Source organism: Trachurus trachurus (assembly GCF_905171665.1).
Source record: "Trachurus trachurus genome assembly, chromosome: 5".
NCBI classification, from domain to species: domain Eukaryota; kingdom Metazoa; phylum Chordata; class Actinopteri; order Carangiformes; family Carangidae; genus Trachurus; species Trachurus trachurus.
Genome location: NC_139896.1, coordinates 24,031,986 through 24,050,615, shown reverse-complemented (window position 1 = coordinate 24,050,615; position 18,630 = coordinate 24,031,986). Strand labels below are relative to the sequence as shown.

General features: G+C 42.0%; 1 protein-coding gene across 1 annotated transcript; it reads right to left on the bottom strand.

Annotated features, from left to right (window-relative positions):
* Positions 1 to 1,659: 1,659 nt before the first annotated feature.
* On the bottom strand, positions 1,660 to 17,521 carry dennd6a (DENN/MADD domain containing 6A). The gene is made up of 19 exons (XM_083971906.1): positions 17,126 to 17,521; positions 15,988 to 16,026; positions 15,686 to 15,728; positions 10,420 to 10,532; positions 9,947 to 10,027; positions 9,332 to 9,437; positions 9,044 to 9,123; positions 8,402 to 8,461; positions 8,077 to 8,132; positions 7,126 to 7,248; positions 6,369 to 6,464; positions 5,249 to 5,343; positions 4,744 to 4,809; positions 4,529 to 4,593; positions 4,161 to 4,250; positions 3,747 to 3,910; positions 3,551 to 3,653; positions 3,355 to 3,429; positions 1,660 to 2,891 (listed from the first exon to the last, which is right to left on the bottom strand). The coding sequence occupies exons 1-19, from the start codon at positions 17,354 to 17,356 to the stop codon at positions 2,760 to 2,762; spliced, it is 1,818 nt and encodes a 605-aa protein (XP_083828032.1). The 5' UTR covers positions 17,357 to 17,521; the 3' UTR covers positions 1,660 to 2,759.
* Positions 17,522 to 18,630: the final 1,109 nt, after the last annotated feature.

Genomic DNA, 18,630 nt, shown 5'->3' with positions numbered 1-18,630 from the left:
AGTTTACTTGCTCAGCGGAAAATACTGAAAACAAACTTCAGATGTGTTTGCCTCATGGTAACATCCTGAACAGGATGGAGTGGAGTGGAGGGAACTCATCAGCAGAAGAAATCTACTTTAGTGTAAGAAAGAAAAATGTTAAGTGTTGAGCAGCAGTCACATAACTGCCCTAATTATTATCTTTACTGGAACTGGTTTTTATTCATTCAGATTGAGACTAACTCATCAAGACTTTGGTTCTTCACTCCTCCTTGTAAGGCACCAGCATCACTTTAACTCCAATCATAAAAGCTTCTCCATCAGTTAACAAGGCTAGCTGTAGTGTTTTCATCTTTACTTTCTCACAAATGCACAAAAGCCAGCACACAGGTCCTATGCACTTGGGGTAGTTCTTTTTGGACAATATGTTTTCTTTAACTGGTAGTATCTTTCTATTTCTTGTGGGAAGCCGGACTTAAGAGAAAGCTCAAGTTTGCCTGTGCTATTGTAACCTAGCTTTTAACTGTGGAAGCACATTTCTGCCAGAGTGTAAAAAAATAAAATAAAATCATTCAAATTCAACATTTTAGGCAAGGCAAAATTAATAAATTTTAACAGTATGTAATAATTTTGACAGGTCAAATAATATCTTTATTATCCCTATCATTTTTCCTTAGCTCTATATTCAGGACTGCAGTCAGTGTGTTGCCACTGGTAGAAATTTAGATTCTCAGGAACATACTACATAACTGTCTCAGTACAATTAAAAAGCTATTGTAAACAACAAGATTAAAATGTGGTGTGGCTGTGTGTGAACATGTTTATATATGATTTAGCAAATAAACGCCTCAGACGACAGGGGAGATGAGGCTGAAACTGTTCGTTAGCTCCTGACTGATAAAGTTTTATTCATACTTTGGCCAGAAAAAACAACAACATTTGTTCAGCAGCGAGAACAGCCTGTATATTTACAGTCTGGGAATTATTTCATCAGCTTCTTTTTTCCTCGATAGTCAATCACCCTTCAGTCACAGGTGTGAGAGAAAGTGTTTTCTGTGACCTGATGAAATCTGTGGCTGACAAACAAAATGCATCAGTTTTGCATAATTTATATCAATCAACATGTCTGAACCATGATGTGGCCTTTACAGTCACTTTAGCTGAGCGAAGAAGAGCAAGTGTGAGTTCAGGTTTGTTCACATTCCTTCAGCCGGAGTCACTGAAGTCGTTAGAAAGCAGTTTCCTCCATTTGGTATATAAAAACCCTGCTCTTACACCAAACAGAATTTACCTTTTAGATCATTTTCAATTCAGTTACATGACTTGTGCACCCTGTGTTTAGTCACCTTATTACTGGACTACATATAATGTAATATATAATGGTTTCATCTATCAAGTGCATGTTTTTGTTGCCGCTGCCAAGTGAAAATGTTCAGAGAGAACAGTGGGTGAAGTGGTATTGCGTTGAGCTCAAGTGTGTTACAGAAGTATCAAAGGGTTTCACTATAACAGTTCAGCCGTGGCAGGAAAATACAATAAACAGATGAAACGTTAGAAATGACAAAATCAGACATGTTCTTAGTTTAAGTGACTAAATATTAACTCAAAATGTTAAAATTGCCAATCAAACTTTTACTTATATCACCAAGTCAGTTTTTTTTTATTTCATTGTAGTTTATCATTTTGACTAAAACATAAAATTGATTCATTTAACTTGAGCACTCACGATTCTAACTTTCAGTATATTTAACATCTCTTACTTTTCATCTGTTTATCTTTTTTTTTTTTGTTAAATCTAGTCAGAAATTAGGTTTTCACACAGGTTCAAACAGGTATTCACACAATAGTGACTCAAGTTTTCTTCAGAAAAATAGAAATATAATGACAACCTGCACCAGAGACAACTGTGAGTATTTCCTCAGACTGGTACGACATAGACAGAGGAGTGAGTCGCTCCTGAGCCCACGAGACGAAAAGAGGTTTACTGCATCAACAGGTAGTAACAGGCTCGCTGGTGCTTAATGCTGAGTGTGTTTTTACGGACAACATTTTAGGAAAACTGAATCATAAAGCACTGTTTGGCTCTGCTCGCTTCAGTTTGTTTGCATAAAAGTGTCAGAGAGTGTTGTATGCGTTGTTGTGTGTGTGTGTGTTTGTGTTTGTGTGTGTGTGTGAAGGGCACCCAGGTCCTGTTAGCGATGAAGTGCACTTCTTATAAAAATCTTTTTTTTTAAGAATGGATGAAAGCTCCACAGTCAGTTCTGCCTGCTGCAGTCTGTCGTCAAATTAAAAAAGTAAATATTAAAAATATCAAGAGGTAAAAACGCTGAGGGTCAAAGCTCAGCGGGGCTTCCCGTCCTGCTCTCTCTTCCACTTTGATGACAAATCCTTCGGGCTCAGATGGACTTCCGCTCGATGCTCCTCTTTGTTTAATTATGTCTCAGTTATTAAAAACATCCTCTCACAGTTTGGAGGTGTTGATGAGTTGTTTTCGGACGAGCTGGTCGTCTCAATGTCATCTGATCGCTGAGACATTTGGTCCACCGAGCCACCGCAGTCGCAGTTTGGGTGAGGGGGGAGTAAATATAACTGATTTTGGATATTTTTGGGGGTGAAACAAAAATGCCATGTGCTTTTCCATGTTAGAGCAAACTGAAGGTCCTTGGACTGGGGCCCGGGCTGAGTTACCACGAGCCAAGTGGCAGGATACCCACGACCCCCGTGCCAAACTTTAAAACAAGCTCAAACTGGGGTTAGAGTTGCAGAGTGGGGGTTAAAGGTCAGGGTATGGGGGGCTTGTGGAGGATGCCCTGCAGGTCCTCTGGTAAGGCCTGGATGACGGCGTCGATGTGGGCCTTCAGTTTGGACAGGGTCCCTGGACGCACGGGGAGCTGCTCCCTCTCCGCCTGACACTGCAGCAGAGAGCATCGTGAGCCACAGCAAGTCATCAACATTATTGGAGGTCACACAGGGTTCATGCAGTTTTCAGTAACATTTTAGTGCTTCCCAGGAGGCAGCAAGGATGGCTGGACTAAATAGTTAATGATAATTAATTGCAACTCTGAGAACTTCGTCATTTATCAGAGTCAAACGAACATGGCAGAAAAAATCAGGCCTGGAGAAATTGAATGAAGATGACTGGATTGATGGATGGGAAATCCAGACTGAGCTTTAAATGCCTAAACTATTTCACATTGGCAAGAGATTATCGAAGACAAAAAATGATACATTCAGGATGCATCTCTTTAAAACTCTCTTGGCTGCTTGAGAAAGTCAGAACATGGAAATGGCTGCAGCCAGAGCCTCCATCAGAGGACGATAGTGGTAGTAACAGTAGAAGAAGTTGTATTTATTTGCTGTTGAGTTTGTACCTACCAGTTTATCCTTCAGCTTCAGAACCAGATCAACTGTCTCCACCTCTGTGTGCTTCTGGGTCCTCTGCAGCAGATCCTACGGACAGCACAAATAAAGAGACAGAGGGTCAGAGACAAAAGGTGGTGTTCGGTCCTGTCTTTTTTAACTTGCCAACACATTTTCATTTCTGAAATGATGAGAGCTTTAAACTTTTCACCTCCTCGCACAGAGCCTCGAGGTGCAGAGCCTCCAGTTTCTGGGTCATCTCTCGCCTCCTGCTGCGGAACCAGCCGTCAAAGTTGGGAGACTTGAGGAAATGCCTGAAAACCCAGAGAAAACAACACTCAAATCAACACGATGCTCTGGATTATGTTTAACAGAGTATGTGTGAGTGTGTGAGTGTGTGAGTGTACCTGTAAAGTCCTATCCAGTCTCCTTTCAGTCTGGATGTGAGCTGAGGTCCAGCTTTCTCCAGTGTCTTCATGAAGTCCTGCTGGATGAACGGTCGGAGCTGAGGAGGACTCTTCCAGGGACTGATGGACTTCTGCAGAGGCATCAGACTGGCCACGTACCGCTCCTGTCACACACAACCAGTGGTTTAATGATAGAGTACAAACCAACGCTGACAGAGAACATAGAGAGTTGATTCAGAGCCAAGAGGAGGAGAGGAAGCTCTGGGACGTGTGACTGTGTGACAGTGCATCAAGATCACTGCTGTCCCAGTAGCTGACATGTTTGATCAAAGAGTGAGACAGGACCAACACAGCACAACGTGTCACATGAAACCATCTTCCTTCACACAGAAATAAAAAAGAGGCCGTTTTTACCAGGGGAATGATGAAGCTCTGTGTCAGTTCTAAGAAGTAGCGTCGAAGAATTGCATTTTGGGCCGCTGAGGGTCTCTTTTGCTGAACACCCTGAGAATCAAGAAGAAAATGACCATCAGCTGTACACCTCCTCTGTCAGACTGACTCAGCCAGTCATGTAGTTTGTCTCTTATTCGGTGTGTGGACAAGTTTCCCCTTTTTATTTCATTAATAACATTTTTCATTTCATTTCTTAAGAAGGCAAACATCAGCTACTAATGTGTCCTCTCATCAAGTCCCGTGGGCTGATGAGAAACATTCTCAGCCTGTTTGTGAATGGACAAAAAAAATAATAATTTGTAGGAAATTGAGGAGTCACATTGTTTTACCTTCTGAAGCTGTTTGATGATTTCTTCATCTTTGCTGAGATACGGCTTGTATGCAGTGTACACGCCTGCAAACACACACACACACCAGTTGATCAAGGCTGACCCAACAGCTCCCCCTGGTGGAGAATCTGCGACCCCTTTGTTTGTACAGGCCTTCTCTGATCCATAATTACAACAGCATATAAAAACAACAATGAACAATACGAAACATTTACCAGGTTTAGAGTCCAGAGTTTTGAGGTTTTTCAGTTTCTTCACTTTCATCTGCTTGGCCATCTCACCTGAGGCGAACAGACAGCAGGAGAGAGGAAAGATCAAATGAACAGTTCATGGTTTTGACAACATCTCACCTGACATCTTACTTACAGCTGTGCAGTGTAACAGACAGAGTTAGCAGTCAGCTAGAAACCTCTGTACACTGTAACGCAGCAGGAACTACACTGATATTTTAATATTTCAGTTTACTGTTTTGTTCACTCAACCTAAGAGCTGTACTCCGAACGAAAAACAAACAAGACTCCATGTTAAATTAAATGATGCGAGTGAAATCACAGAGTAACAGCTTGACTCTAAAATACGCAAAAGTGTCTGGACTCTGGTGTTGTCCACAAGTTTGGGGCTGTAGAGTTGTGGGGTTGTTGTAGTGGACTGTCTGTGTCTTTTAAGTGATTACTAGCTAAAAATTCAGATTTGACTCGGGTGATACTCGGTTTCATCTACCTGCTTGCTTCATGTCTCCGATGCGGATGATGTGCGGCCAGTGCTGTAGAGTTTTAGCAAAGAAAGGATTGGTCACTCCCAGAATGACTGACGGTCTGTAGAGAGAGAACAGAGACACATCACAGGTGACTTGAAAATACGCAACAGGGACAAATCTCTACGCACAGGAACAAGCAGCCAGGATTCAAACTGCCAACCTAAAGAGTACTTTAACAACAGGTGAGGGGGAGAACAGATGGGTTCAGTTTTAGTATTCTGGTGATTAAAATTTCAATTTGTTCATTTGCAATTTGCATAATATACACACAATACTTTGTGTCAGTGGAGTGATACACATTTGCTACACACAATATTGTGATACTGTGTTGTACAGATCCTCCTCCCCCACCCATACCACGGTCCCATAAGAATAATACAAGAAACGCTTCACAACAGCTGTGCCTGTTGTTTTCCATCGACGCAGCCTACACACTGGTGCCTCCTTTACTTGCTTTGATGCACCAGGATACAAAACGGCGCTATTTTTCCACCAGTGATAAAAATCAACATTCCGGAAAATGAGCAATTTTATCGCATACTGGATCAAAAACATCCCAGACAACTTCTTCTGCTCACACAGAGCATCAACAGACAAAGCACTACAAAACAGCCAGTGTGTGTTGTGCACTGAACGTCTCAGGGATCAGACTTAAAGAGGAACTATGCTACATTTTTACCTAAATTTAACAGCTGTTACGAGGGACAATGGAGGCTCTCTGCCTTCCACGTGCGTGTCACTTATTACGTCTTGGCTGAAAAATAACTTTGCAACTCTCGTCTCTGCGCAGCGCGACACAAATGCGCCCCAAAACCCCTAATGTCTTGTTTATGAAAGATTAAACTACACCAATATACATATCGTAACATCGTAATAACGTCATCTACCGCTCTATTGATTGCTTTCTCGCCAGCTTCGTTGTAAACAAATGCACATGGCCAGGAGGAGGGTTAGCAAGCGAGGCACCGTGGGGCAGCTCAGCAACCGATAGTGTAACACTGTATGCACAGCAGATGCAGATGAGCAGTCGTGCCTTGCTCAGGGGCAGCATGGTAGCTGTTGAGCTGGTTCGTGTTTACTCACGGAGCCTGCGTGCGGGTGGTGTACTCCTTAAACTCGCTGTCATGGATGGTGAAGTATGGCCGGAAGTCACTGCTGTAACGCAGAGGCGAGATGCAGCTAGAGAGAGAGAGAGAGAGAAAGACAGAGTGATATTAATGTTTGAAGCTTGAACCTTTCTCAGTGTGACCCTGAGACAGACCTCAATACCACATTCAGAAACTCTTAAAGGCTCTTCCAAATTATTTTAATTACCCCCATTCAATGGCTGTAGGACTTTTATCTCCTGCCAGTACAAACCAACTAAACAACGCCACAGGACAAGGACCTGTTCAGTTAATTCCCTGCCATCTGTCTCCTCAGCAACGAGACATTACATTGAAGTGAGAAAAGAGCCCGTGGCAATGGTTATGATTAACTCAGTGCTGTGCCCTGTCACAGCAATGTGTTGGAGGAAGTCTTGCTGTGAATCCACTACTTGCACCTCATTTGTTCTCTGTTATTCGTTATTACTGTGGAAAATATATTTGTTAAAAAGAACAAAACAATGAAACCATGAATCTTAAAAATAGAATAATGCAACTATTGTTGTTGTAGAAGGAAAAAATGAAAATAAAACAAGACACATCACATGACGGTGTGTATTTATGCAGCAAGTCTGTGTCCACCAAACAGTTCACCATGAAAACACAACACATTCAAGACCTTTACAACTGCCTTAAAGCCATGATATTAAATGTGGAGACAATATAGAGGCCTGTCCCTCAGCCCTCCAACTCACCTGACCAACGCCAGCACAGTATCCGATGACTCTGCCGGCGACGGCGCCATCACGACAAGTGCCTCCCCGAGCAGCACCAACTCCCACAACATCTGGATGTGGAAGAAGACCGGGTAGAAACACCTGGAGAGAGACAATGAATATGAAAAATGAGTTTAAAATGAGCACCTTCATGCCAAAATTGGTTCTCAAAGGTTATTTGTAAAACTATATGTGAAGTTAGAAAGCGCCTTCAACGGCACAAAAAACAAATGTCAGCTTTTTCTTTGTCTGCGTAAGAAATTCATGGACTGGGACAAAAACATTCAATCCTTTAACAAACCAAAGCACAAATGACACTGACAGAGCAAACACTTGTTAAAATGCATTTTCTGTGCTTTGCTGAGTATAATTTTTGGACTGGGGAGCATCTGCAGGCCCAAGAAACTGATGAGGCTGCCTCAGTGGAGAGTTTACTTCATCATTACTGGGCTGCTCTACAACAGAGCAGGTGGTGTTTTCTTGTTTGTTTCCAGATACTCCTGACAAGGTCAAACTGCTCTGTTGGTTCCCTTTACTCTGCTCATGTTCTTATCTGGTTTTATGCTTTTCTTTTAACCAGTTTATTGAAGAGGTGTCTGTGCTCAAGGTCAACGTAACATAATCTGAGGAGGTGGTGGTTATCCCTCGTCTTCTGGCCAGAGTACAGGTATGAAAATTAACACAACAGAGTGATAATGCTACAAAATATTTACAATGACTATTCATAGCAGTCGTGACCCTGTGGGCAAGTTCTGTGAAGGGCACTGACTGTACATGTCAGTAATCAAGCTTTGAAAATACTGAATATTGGAGAGAAGGTCAGGCTTTTTTCTCTCCGACTATCACTTGGAGAAACAAGGTCATGTTCATTTAATTCTTACGTAAAATTGTTGCACAGAGTAGCGAAGGATATAACACCGTGAGTCTCACCTAAAGAGGTCGACCTCATGGATGGTTGGGAGCACGATGGACACCAGACTGTCACTCTGAAAAACAATCACAAGTGAAGGTACGTTAACACACACAAGAGCCATATGTAGACAGTAACCACTTCAGATAAAGGGTAGGCTACTGCAGATGAAAATCACTGTATAAGGGGGCGTCTAATAGCCCACTGGGTAGAGCAGCCCCCCCACCCCCTGTCCCCATGTTTCTCTATCAATTAAAGCCTAAAACCCCTAAAAAAACGTTTTAAATAAAAAATAAAAATCACTGTATAAATGGAAACCATCGTCTGTGCGTCACGTGTAATTACCTGAGCGGACTGGACCAGCTGCGAAGTTCCTGGTTTGTCGTAACAGGTGGGGATTCGAACCTGCAGCAGCACACAGATCCAATTCAGTCAGAGTTGTTCACAGTTTAACACGTTTTTTTTTCAGTAGTCATAAATTTGGTTCTGAGTCTGTTTCTTGGGTGGGGGTAGGGACAAACTGGACTACTGTAATCTAATCAGGGTTCCTGCAGGGTTAAATTAGGACTCTATAAGTCTCCTTCAGTGTGTTTCACAGTCAAAGAAAACGAGCAGGAACGAAGAGGTCCAGATCAGGGATCAGTTTTGTTTCTTTACCCTTCCAGTAAAACCCACACATCTCCAAATTTAGTGTTATTACATTTTCTGATTAACTGAACCCCGTGGTCCAGATTAAATCCTGTGCCGCTGGGATGCCCAGGTATTTTTAATCTTTGAGGTTTTGTTTCATCTTCACTTCCTGTTTTCCTGCAGCTCTTCATACACTAATTGATCAATTGTATTAACCGTTTTTTAATTCAGTGGCTTGGTGGAATTATTATTATGTCCTGCACTACTAATAAAGTTATTTATCTCACACATACAGTCTGTACTCTGACAACAAACTGCACAGAACCCTCCGACCCCTGCCTGTAAATCTGTGTGTACCTTAATGACCACGCCCATAATAGGCAGCGTCAAGATTCGTCCAGGATGTGGTGTCGGCCAGCGGTCTATGTCATTGCAAGCTGTGAATCAGACAAGAACAATATGAATCACAATCCACTTTATATCAATTAAAACAACATTATGTTTGTCTCTGTTCAATTTGTTAAAGATGGCTCCTGAAAACAGAATAGTAAAAGTGTCCTTGTAACTTGAGACAGACAGGTAGAGACAGACAGGTAGAGACAGACAGGCAGAGACAAGACAGGTAGAGACAGACAGGTAACTGACCGGCCTCCAGACATGGCTCCTGTTTCTCAAAGTATTCTGGAGCCATGATCTTCAACAGTGAGTGGAAGAAGGTCACGTAGGGCAGTTTACTGATCAGGACCAGAGACTGGTAGACAGACAGAAACAAATCTACATTCACAACACTATCTCAGAAAAAGATATCAGTGAACCCTGTTAGCTGTTTAAACCCTAAGTTTATGATTATACTGTATATCGGGAGAGAGAATGTTTAGTATCTTTACTTAATAATTCATAACAATTAAATACCACAAAATGTATAGAAACATTTGTCTGTCAACAAACGATCCAATATATGACTGATTATTGTTTAATCTCAGCGGCTTTCATTGGCCTCAGCATTTAAACTCAACGACTCCTCCATGTTTACCTTGATAAATATACGTATTTCCACAGAATACAAATACAGATTCTCAGATATTTCACTTAAGAGACTTTGCACAGTTTGACGGGTAAACAAGTAAGTAGTAAAGTGTTTGTATGATTTAACTGTGGTGCTGATGTATGATATATTGAATTTACCAGCTGAGCTTATACACTACAATTAACTGTCCACTTGACGAATCGTATGCAGGGACCCTGCAGCCCGACACTGACCTTCTGGAAGTATCCTCTCTTCAGGGATTTGTCTCGCACCTGACGGAAGTACACATAGCCGTAGTAATGTCCCTGTTCCCTCTGAAACACACACATACACGCACAGAATCAGAAGTGAGCTTTATATCACTGAAGCAGGCAACAGATGTAGGTCATCAAGGATGTTCAACCATGGGACAGCTTTTTCCAATGTTGTTAAATGAGAGGATGAACTTTCATTTACAGGCATAGTGAGATACAGCTGTATGTGTTCAATTAGATACTATACAATGACTTGTATACAAATATACAGGCCTTGGGTGGGTGGTGTGGTCTTCATCACGGGTTATGAACATTACGTGTACGTAGTGTTTGTCATATGTCTTAGTGTTAGGTTAATTTGATAATTTGATTTGATGATTGCATATCAAACAATAAATAAATGATTTGTAAATCAAAAAAGACATTGTAATGTACGAGGGTGTGTGTCCCACCTTCAGACAGGGCGGTGCGTCTCGATCGGTGGTCTCCAGGAAGCAGCCAAGTGATGACTTCCTGTTGGAGCCCTGACGGAAGCGGAAGCAGAACTGGGTGTCGCCAAGGCAACCTGGAAACACACGAGTGCTGATGTGGTTACTAGGGAAAAACCGTCAAGTTAACCCATTTCTAAGCCCCCCGGACAAAACTTATGGATGTGTTACACTTGTATTGACACAAAGGAGATGCATTTGATATAAATAGCTGCATTTAAGATTCATAACTGGCTCAAGTCTATGGATATTCTCATTCATCCCGGTCATCGTTCTTTTCTGGGCAACTGAATCATAGGCAACTGGACTTGTATTTTTTTCCTGGGCAAATTGAATCGTAGGCATCGTAGGCAACTGGACTTGTAACTGGCTCAAATATACACAAAGACACTTTGAATGTAGATTCGCACATTGAAAAATGCATTTGATAAGAACTGTTAAGACAAAATGGTATTTCACCACAGAAAAAGGTGTGTTTTTCTAATATTGCTATATTATTGGATGTTACTCAACTCCAACTCAGAATATTTGACTACTGCAGCTACTTTTTTACACACATGTGCACTATCCCCTTGTTGTCTCCACTGGTTTAAAATGGAGAAGCTGCTCTTTAGTTATCTGTTGCCATGGTGAAGCAGTATCCTAGTATCAAAGCTTCATTGATGATGGATTTCTGTCATTCAGCAGACAGGCACTGAGAGAGCCGACTGTGGGAACGCTGATCAGAGTTCAGTCAGAGTTCAGGGTTTGGCTGAGTGGCTGTTAGTCCTGCTCTCTGGAACAGACCTCTGGTTTTACTCAATCAAACCGTGTCATGAATCCTCCACAGCGTTAAAAGGTCAGCAACACAAGCAATGTGAATAGTTCACTAAAGCATTATAACAAATAAATAACAGAGCTAACTAGTGAGTAAACTCGTTACAGCCACGTCTTAATAGCTACTGAGGTAATGGAACAATTTATATTGGCTTTTCATAACCCAATCCTAAACTTTCTACAACTTGACCTCTACATTCATGATTATTTTGTTTTTTTTTTGTTGCAGATTTTACTTTGATTCTGATCTATACTCCGTCATGTCAAGTGGCTCTTCAGTGTCATCCTGGTTTCCTCCCCAACTTTAGACAAACAGGAAGAGGAAACGGGGGAAAAAACGGGAATAGGAAGTACACAATGAGTCACCAGTTCGGCCTTTAACCTCATCATGACCTCCGCACATACCTCAGCAGACACGCCAGAGGAGTACCAGTGTGTGAGAGGAGGAGACGAGATAGAGGTAATCAGAGTACGAGACAAGACAAACACTTCAACTCACACTCGAGTGTGAGTTGTGTGTGTGTGAGTGTTTGTCCCACTTCTTTCATGACATCATGCAGTTGTGTTGCGTTTGAGACCACCCAGCATGAAACAGGCAGCCGAAGCACGGCTCTGATTATGAGTCTGGGTCTGAAGTTACAGGCTCCAGAGTCTCCTCTTTGTATTTCTGTGGGTCTATTTACTTAAATCAGAGTTTGTGTGACTCTGGCTCCGAGTGTGTGACCCTGCAGTGTCTCATCAGCAAAACAAACACAGAGAAGCAGCAGCAGCACGGTCACTGTGTTTGCCACCACAGGAGGAAAAGCTGTGGTCTGATGTGTTAACAACAGAGACCCTGATTCATCATCATATGAACCATGTTTCCATCCACTAGTTGATCGAATTATCTGAAGATCGATAAGAATATTAATGCAAATAATGCCGGTTCAAGTTTCCATCGAAGACCTTTAAATCGAATAAAAAGCCGTGCGTAATGACATCATGTGCTGTTTTGTGATCATATTGGTGTATGGAAACCAGTCTGTCCACCTGTACGCCTGCATCTTTCTTTGTTAACTCCCGCCGTGTCTTTGAACAGCTGGGAATACGTAGCGGAATTGACATTAAACACAATCGCAACTCACATTTATCCGGTAAAGAACTGTTTCCATCAGCAATTGTCGCCTTTACTTTGTATCGATCAAGATAAAATCCGATAACATCGACCATATTAACTTTTTATCAATATTCATGACATTTAATTGAATTTTACTGTTTCCATAAGGCATTTTTAATTCGATAATGTGAAAAAAAATGGTGTGGATGGAAACATGGTTATAGACTGTATTACACTAGCTAAGCCTACTGTTTGCATTCTCGACTAATCAATAGATCATATTCCTATTCGTCTGAACACTTGTTACAGAGGAACATGTAAACTGTAAACACCCCAGGCCCGGGGATCATCAAACCCAGAACCTTCTTGCCGTGTGACACTGATGTTATGACTACAGATTAAAACAACATGGATATGACACAGCAGTGTGGTCCGGAAGTGAAGAAGTTATCAGAGCGCAAGACACAAACATGTCACGTCAAAATCCTGTGATTCTGCGACATCAATCTGTGATGTTTGAGGCTCTTTAACTCAGAAAGATGTTTCATGTTATTTCCTCTCTAAAGATTTTTAGAACTAATCTTCGGGTTTGGTCGTATCTCTCCATCTCAAACAGGTGGTGCATTTCCTTCGCTCTTCATCAGATGTAAACAGTTTCAGACTGAAGGACAGAGTCAGCACTTTCACATCACAGTCGCTACTTGAAAACCTGTGTGCTGCAGTGCAGAGACAACACAACTCATCATGTGTCAGTGCTACTCACTTCTCCAAGTGGATTTAAGGCAAACATTGGCAACTCTCTGACCCAGACCCGAGGCTGAATTATGGGAGACACCGAGAGCGAGAGCGCTACAAATCTACAGTGTAGTGTCTCTCACTCTCTGACTCTCACCTACGCTACACGGTGTATAAATATAGAGCAGCCTTGTAAGCATTTTGTCCTAATCCTGCCTTCATCCTGAGAGCAGCAAGTTCATCAGCTTCACCTCGTGCTGACTCATAGTCAACAAAAACACACACCTGCAGGCAGACACACTCACACTTGGTTCACAGAGAAGTGTTTGTGCATGTACAAGCCAATCCATAACCCAGTTTATCTTCAGTTTCATGTCACACTAATTTCAGAGTCTAAAAATGTCTCTGCCAGCTTCTCCTGTTCTTTCTGGGCTTGCCTTTTTTTGGCAACTACAAAAGATTTTAGAAACAATCCCTGGCTGTAACTGGTAGACCAAACAATTTTAATCAGACAAAACCTATAGAACAAACAGCCAATGGAGTCAAAAAATGTTTAACAACAAAAAAAGAGCCCTAGTTGCACGACAAGCCCCAAACTGTCATGGGTTAAAAGTGACCAGCATGTCTGAAACATCTTTTTGATGGTGGAGGTGGGTGGGGTTGTGTGTGTGTGTCCCACTGTTTTTGTAAGTTGATGACAAACACATCCCATGTAAACAGTCAGTCAATGGCTTGCTTCTCAGAAAGTAAAAAGTAAAGTTACACAGCCATCCAATCACACATTACAAAGAAAGCATCAAGTGGCAAAGTGCATCTGAAAAGGTGAGCTTCAGCAGCTTCTTGCCCCAACACTTTCAACTGACATGGTTTATTCCAAGACTAGAGGAGAGTGAATAATACAATGATGCGACAACACTATGGTTAACCAGTATAGTTTGCCAGTGGTAGAATGTAACATGTGCTTGTAGGCTGCTGCCTTTTGAACCAGTGGGAGCCATGACACAGATGGGCGATGTGTGTGATGTACAGTGAGTTGCGGTGGTCAACACATGAATTAACAAAAACTTAAATTATATATATTTTTTAATCTTGAGATGATGGTTATGATTAGGTAGGTGGAGTCTTAACTCTCTCTCCTGCTCTTACTCTTCACACAACAATGGCTCCCACATGCTTGGGCTTTACAACGCTGACTTGTGTCATCAGAACAGACATTGCCGCCCCCCCCAGACACCACCACCTCATTTTATCAATACAAAGTGGAAACCATATCAGAGTGTTAGAAGGTTAGCTGTGACTAAGATACCTCTTGGGAAGGTTTATCAAGCTGAAGTATCATCGAAAATATTTTTTTGAAAAGACCAAATTAGAATTTGCCACTTTGGGTGGTAGAAATCAAGTTCTCGCCTGGGCCCATGTTCTATTTTAAGGCACACAAACACCCCTCATAGTGAAATAATAAGGAGACGATTATACATTTCTGGAATTTTTACAGTCCTGTGAGTATTTCAGTTTCTGTTATTTGTGTCAGTGTTGTTCCTACAGTACATGTAACAATGCTAAAATAAAGACTACTGTTAAGGCGAAAATTGTGAAAAAATCATTTTGTTTGAAGAGCTCATGTGACCATTACATTTTTCAGACAGGCCCAAAAGTAGGATATGCGCCCACGCCTGGAGGCCCATTTATTCTAGGGGGCAGTTATCTTCATATGATTATAACTGTCACAAAGCTATCACTTAGGACCGAATTATCATTTATGGACGTGCACCTTTTCAAAAAATGTTAATATTTATTTTGCCACCTTGAGTGGTAAATAAAAGTCAAAGTTTGGCCTTTGTTACGTGCACCAGAGAGCAGCACCACAAGGATCTTTCAGAAGAGACAGTCTGTATGAGTGGACCATCACCCCACATTTTTATGATTCATAGCATCTCACTCCTCTGTGACAGCAGGCCTTCACCTTCCTGTGGCCAAACAGACAAGCTCAAAACACGTCTGTTTTGAGGCGACACATCGTACAAGCGCCTTCATTTCAAGCTTAGTACAACAGCTCTGCAGTAAATCCCATGTGCATAAAGGTACTAATGTTGAGTTTTTAATGAAACCATTTGTCTCAGCTTCGTGGTTGTTTTGGAAGATGCAGTTTGCGGTTCAGTTTAACTGTGATGTGTTGGAGCTTCTGGGTGTTTCTAAAACCAACAATCCAACGTTCACACCCACTTCACAGTGTGAGTGGCCAACAGTGTGGAGGTGAGAAAGTAAGCAAGGATTTATCTTTTCTTCCCATAGCTCTTTCCTCATTCTTTACACAAGTATTTCTGTCTCCTTCTGTTCTGAGCAGCTGAGTGCAATATGAATAATTTCTAGGAGAGACTGCCTGAAAACACGCATTTTTAACTCCATGTTAAACGATTTAGGTTTCTCACGCGATAAGGCCGCTGGCTTTTTTCCTGTGCTATCGAGCAAGACTGTTCAGAACAATCAAAACACTTGTTGTTGCCTTAATCTGACGAATCGCCATGCTGCACAGCGTTCAACAACGCATGACAAATTTTTAAAAAAGTTGAGACGGAAACTCACCTGAGTTTGAGTCGGGGAAGGAAAGGTAGCAGATGCTTGTTTTCTGAAAAAAACAAAAAAAACAGCAACAAGGTTATACCGTTAATTTTAATTCTCTTTATTGTGTTCACCTTCAGTTGATTCAGTCATTCACACATAGACAATACTGACACACAACAAACAGCAGCAGACTAAGGATAACCATCAATGACCAAACATGAACTCCACCAATTTTACAGCGCTACTCTTTTAAAATGTGAGTTTACCAACAGAATGGTAAATATTTTAAAGATGAACCTGTAGGGACTTTTTTATTGACTCACCTCTTTCTCTGACAGTTTGGAATGATGCGGATAAATGACCTGGAGAAAAAAGGACACAATTAACACACAGCAGGAACTCATCCAGCAACATTTAATAACTGTGAAACTTTTCTAACTTCAACATATCTACCCATATTTACTTGAGTCTTCATTATTTGCTCTTGATTATTTTATAATACAACTTATATAGAACTTTGTTCTCAATTTCAGACTGAATTATTCAGAAGAACTAGTATATCTTGAAGCAAAAAAAAAAAAAACGTGTATATTCCTCAAATAAAAAAGAAGAAAGAAACTGAAATGCATTTTCTTTTGCAAACTCTGCAATGACTGCAAGTTGAACCAGCCATGCAATGTTGAACCAGTCTGACAAATCAGTATATTTGTAACTGTATGGATGGGATCTGGGTGCTAGTAATTGATAAATGTCACAGTCTGGTGCCATTTTGTAGAGTTAATCAATAACTAGTCAATCAAAAATAGTTATCAGTGATCAGTAATGAAAATGTCCAAGTCGTCATAAAATGTCAAGTCAGCGGTTTTGTGTGTGGCTCAGATACATAGAGAAAGGGAAACAATCACACTCTCAGATCTTTAAATAAGATCTATGGGAGCTTGTTGAACAAATGCACAGTATTATAAACTTGCTTACAGGTTACTGATCAATGTCTGTGCCCAAAACTCCTGTGAAGACAACAGGTGTTTGCTGTGTTAACCTTGGTGAGGGATTCAAACCCTACACTAAAGGCGCCATGTTCGACTCCCACTGTTCAAGACCTGAACAAGTTTAATGTGAATGGTGTGTGGGGACGAGTTTCAGCAAAATGCCTCAATATGAAGCAGGCGTATGGGTGATGCTGTGGCTGCTGTTACAGCCTAAACACACACACAGTTCAACTTGGCTTTAAAAACAACAGCAGGTCATGAACCCGCTATCATGAAGAGTAGAAAGTAAAATCGTCGTGCTCTTATTGTAGCATTTGTGTGAAACATGCCACCTGCATTTGACCACAGACTTATCAAACGGACAGCTAGAGTTAAAGGACTGTGTGGTCCGGTCCAGGAAATAGTCAGAGCCGTGGATAACCGCTAACTTGGACATTTTAGCCACAGAGCAGAGGGGTTTTACATGACCCACCTCCACCGCCTGCCCCAGCTCCAGGTCGAAGCCCACCACACAGATGCAGTGCAGCCAGGCGGAGAAGCGGTCCCACGGCAGCAGGAGAGCCTCCTCCGGCTCCTCGTCGCCCCCGGGCCCGGGGGGCAATGTTATCTCCTCGGCCGGGGAGATGCTACTAGCGTCCTGGTCGTCCAGATCCTCCGGCTCTTCGACCTGCTCCCCCAGCTCCTCCGGGCCTTGCAGAGCCATGGCGACCGCCCGACACGGACACTCCCGAGCTCTGGAGTAACGGTGACCGGTTTTCTGAACAAGTTTACCGCTCTGTCCAGTTAGTGTCCCCGGAGGAAACAACAACACCAGCAGCGGTACAGGTAGGAACCACTCGGCTAGAGTTAGCTTAGCAGCAGGATTGTACGTACGGCGTGACGTTGAACATGCAACGTCATCACGTAAGAACGTCTTCTTCTTCTTCTTCTCGTATTCCGGCAGGCTGTACGCTTTCAAGCGTAATGCTGCCCTCCACCGGTTATAAATAAATCTACTTACTAAATCCTCCCATAGAGCCCAGTAGAGTGCAGGAACCTCAGCACCGCCCTCCCAAAGGAGTCTGATTTTTCTCCTGATGTTAAAATACCTTGCAAGGAAAATACAGTAAGACCCTGATCACACAATTCCATAAACAACTGCCGTCTCTGACTGGCATAGAGGTTACAAGAAATAAACACATGAGCCACCGTCTCTACCTCTCCACATTCACACAACCCATTCTCATGTTTACCTACTATTTTTAGACAACTAGCCAGACAACAATGCCCCAGCCTCAACCTAGTTAAAACGACTTCATCTTTCCTCCCCAATGTACTTTTCCATTTTTTCCTCTTGACTGAGGGTTGCAAACAATAATAATGCCTTCCCCTCTGCTCATGATTCCACTCAACCTGCCACTGCTGCTCAAGCTTTTCATTACAAATACTAACACATTCGCTCTTACCCATGATGACACTCAGGTCTATATTTTCTTTAGACAGCGACTCTTTAGCCAAACTGTCAGCGACTTCATTTCCCTCGACCCCAAAGTGACCAGGCACCCACATAAAACACACATGGCTACCTAGTCTCTCAATTCTCAGGAGACAACACAAGATCTCCATTACCAGATCAGGTCGGGCACAAGAAGAACCTACTTCTAGAGCCAACAAAGCGGCTGCAGAATCTGAGCAAATAACACTGTTCTGAGGCTTATTTTGTTCTATCCACTCCAAAGCTTTTAAAATTGCCACCAGTTCAGCTGAAAAAACAGATAAATTGTTTGATAAACGAATGCTGAACTTAAGATTCTCATCTGCAACAAAAACCCCAGCCCCAGTTTTCCCAGAGATAGGATCCTTTGATCCATCAGTAAAAATTTTCATGAATCCTTCATATTGACTCAAGATCATTCTCACATCTCTAATTTGACTATTTCTCCCTTCTTCAAGGAGAGACAGCAATACCTCAGGTTCAGGAAGAAACCACGGTGGCAC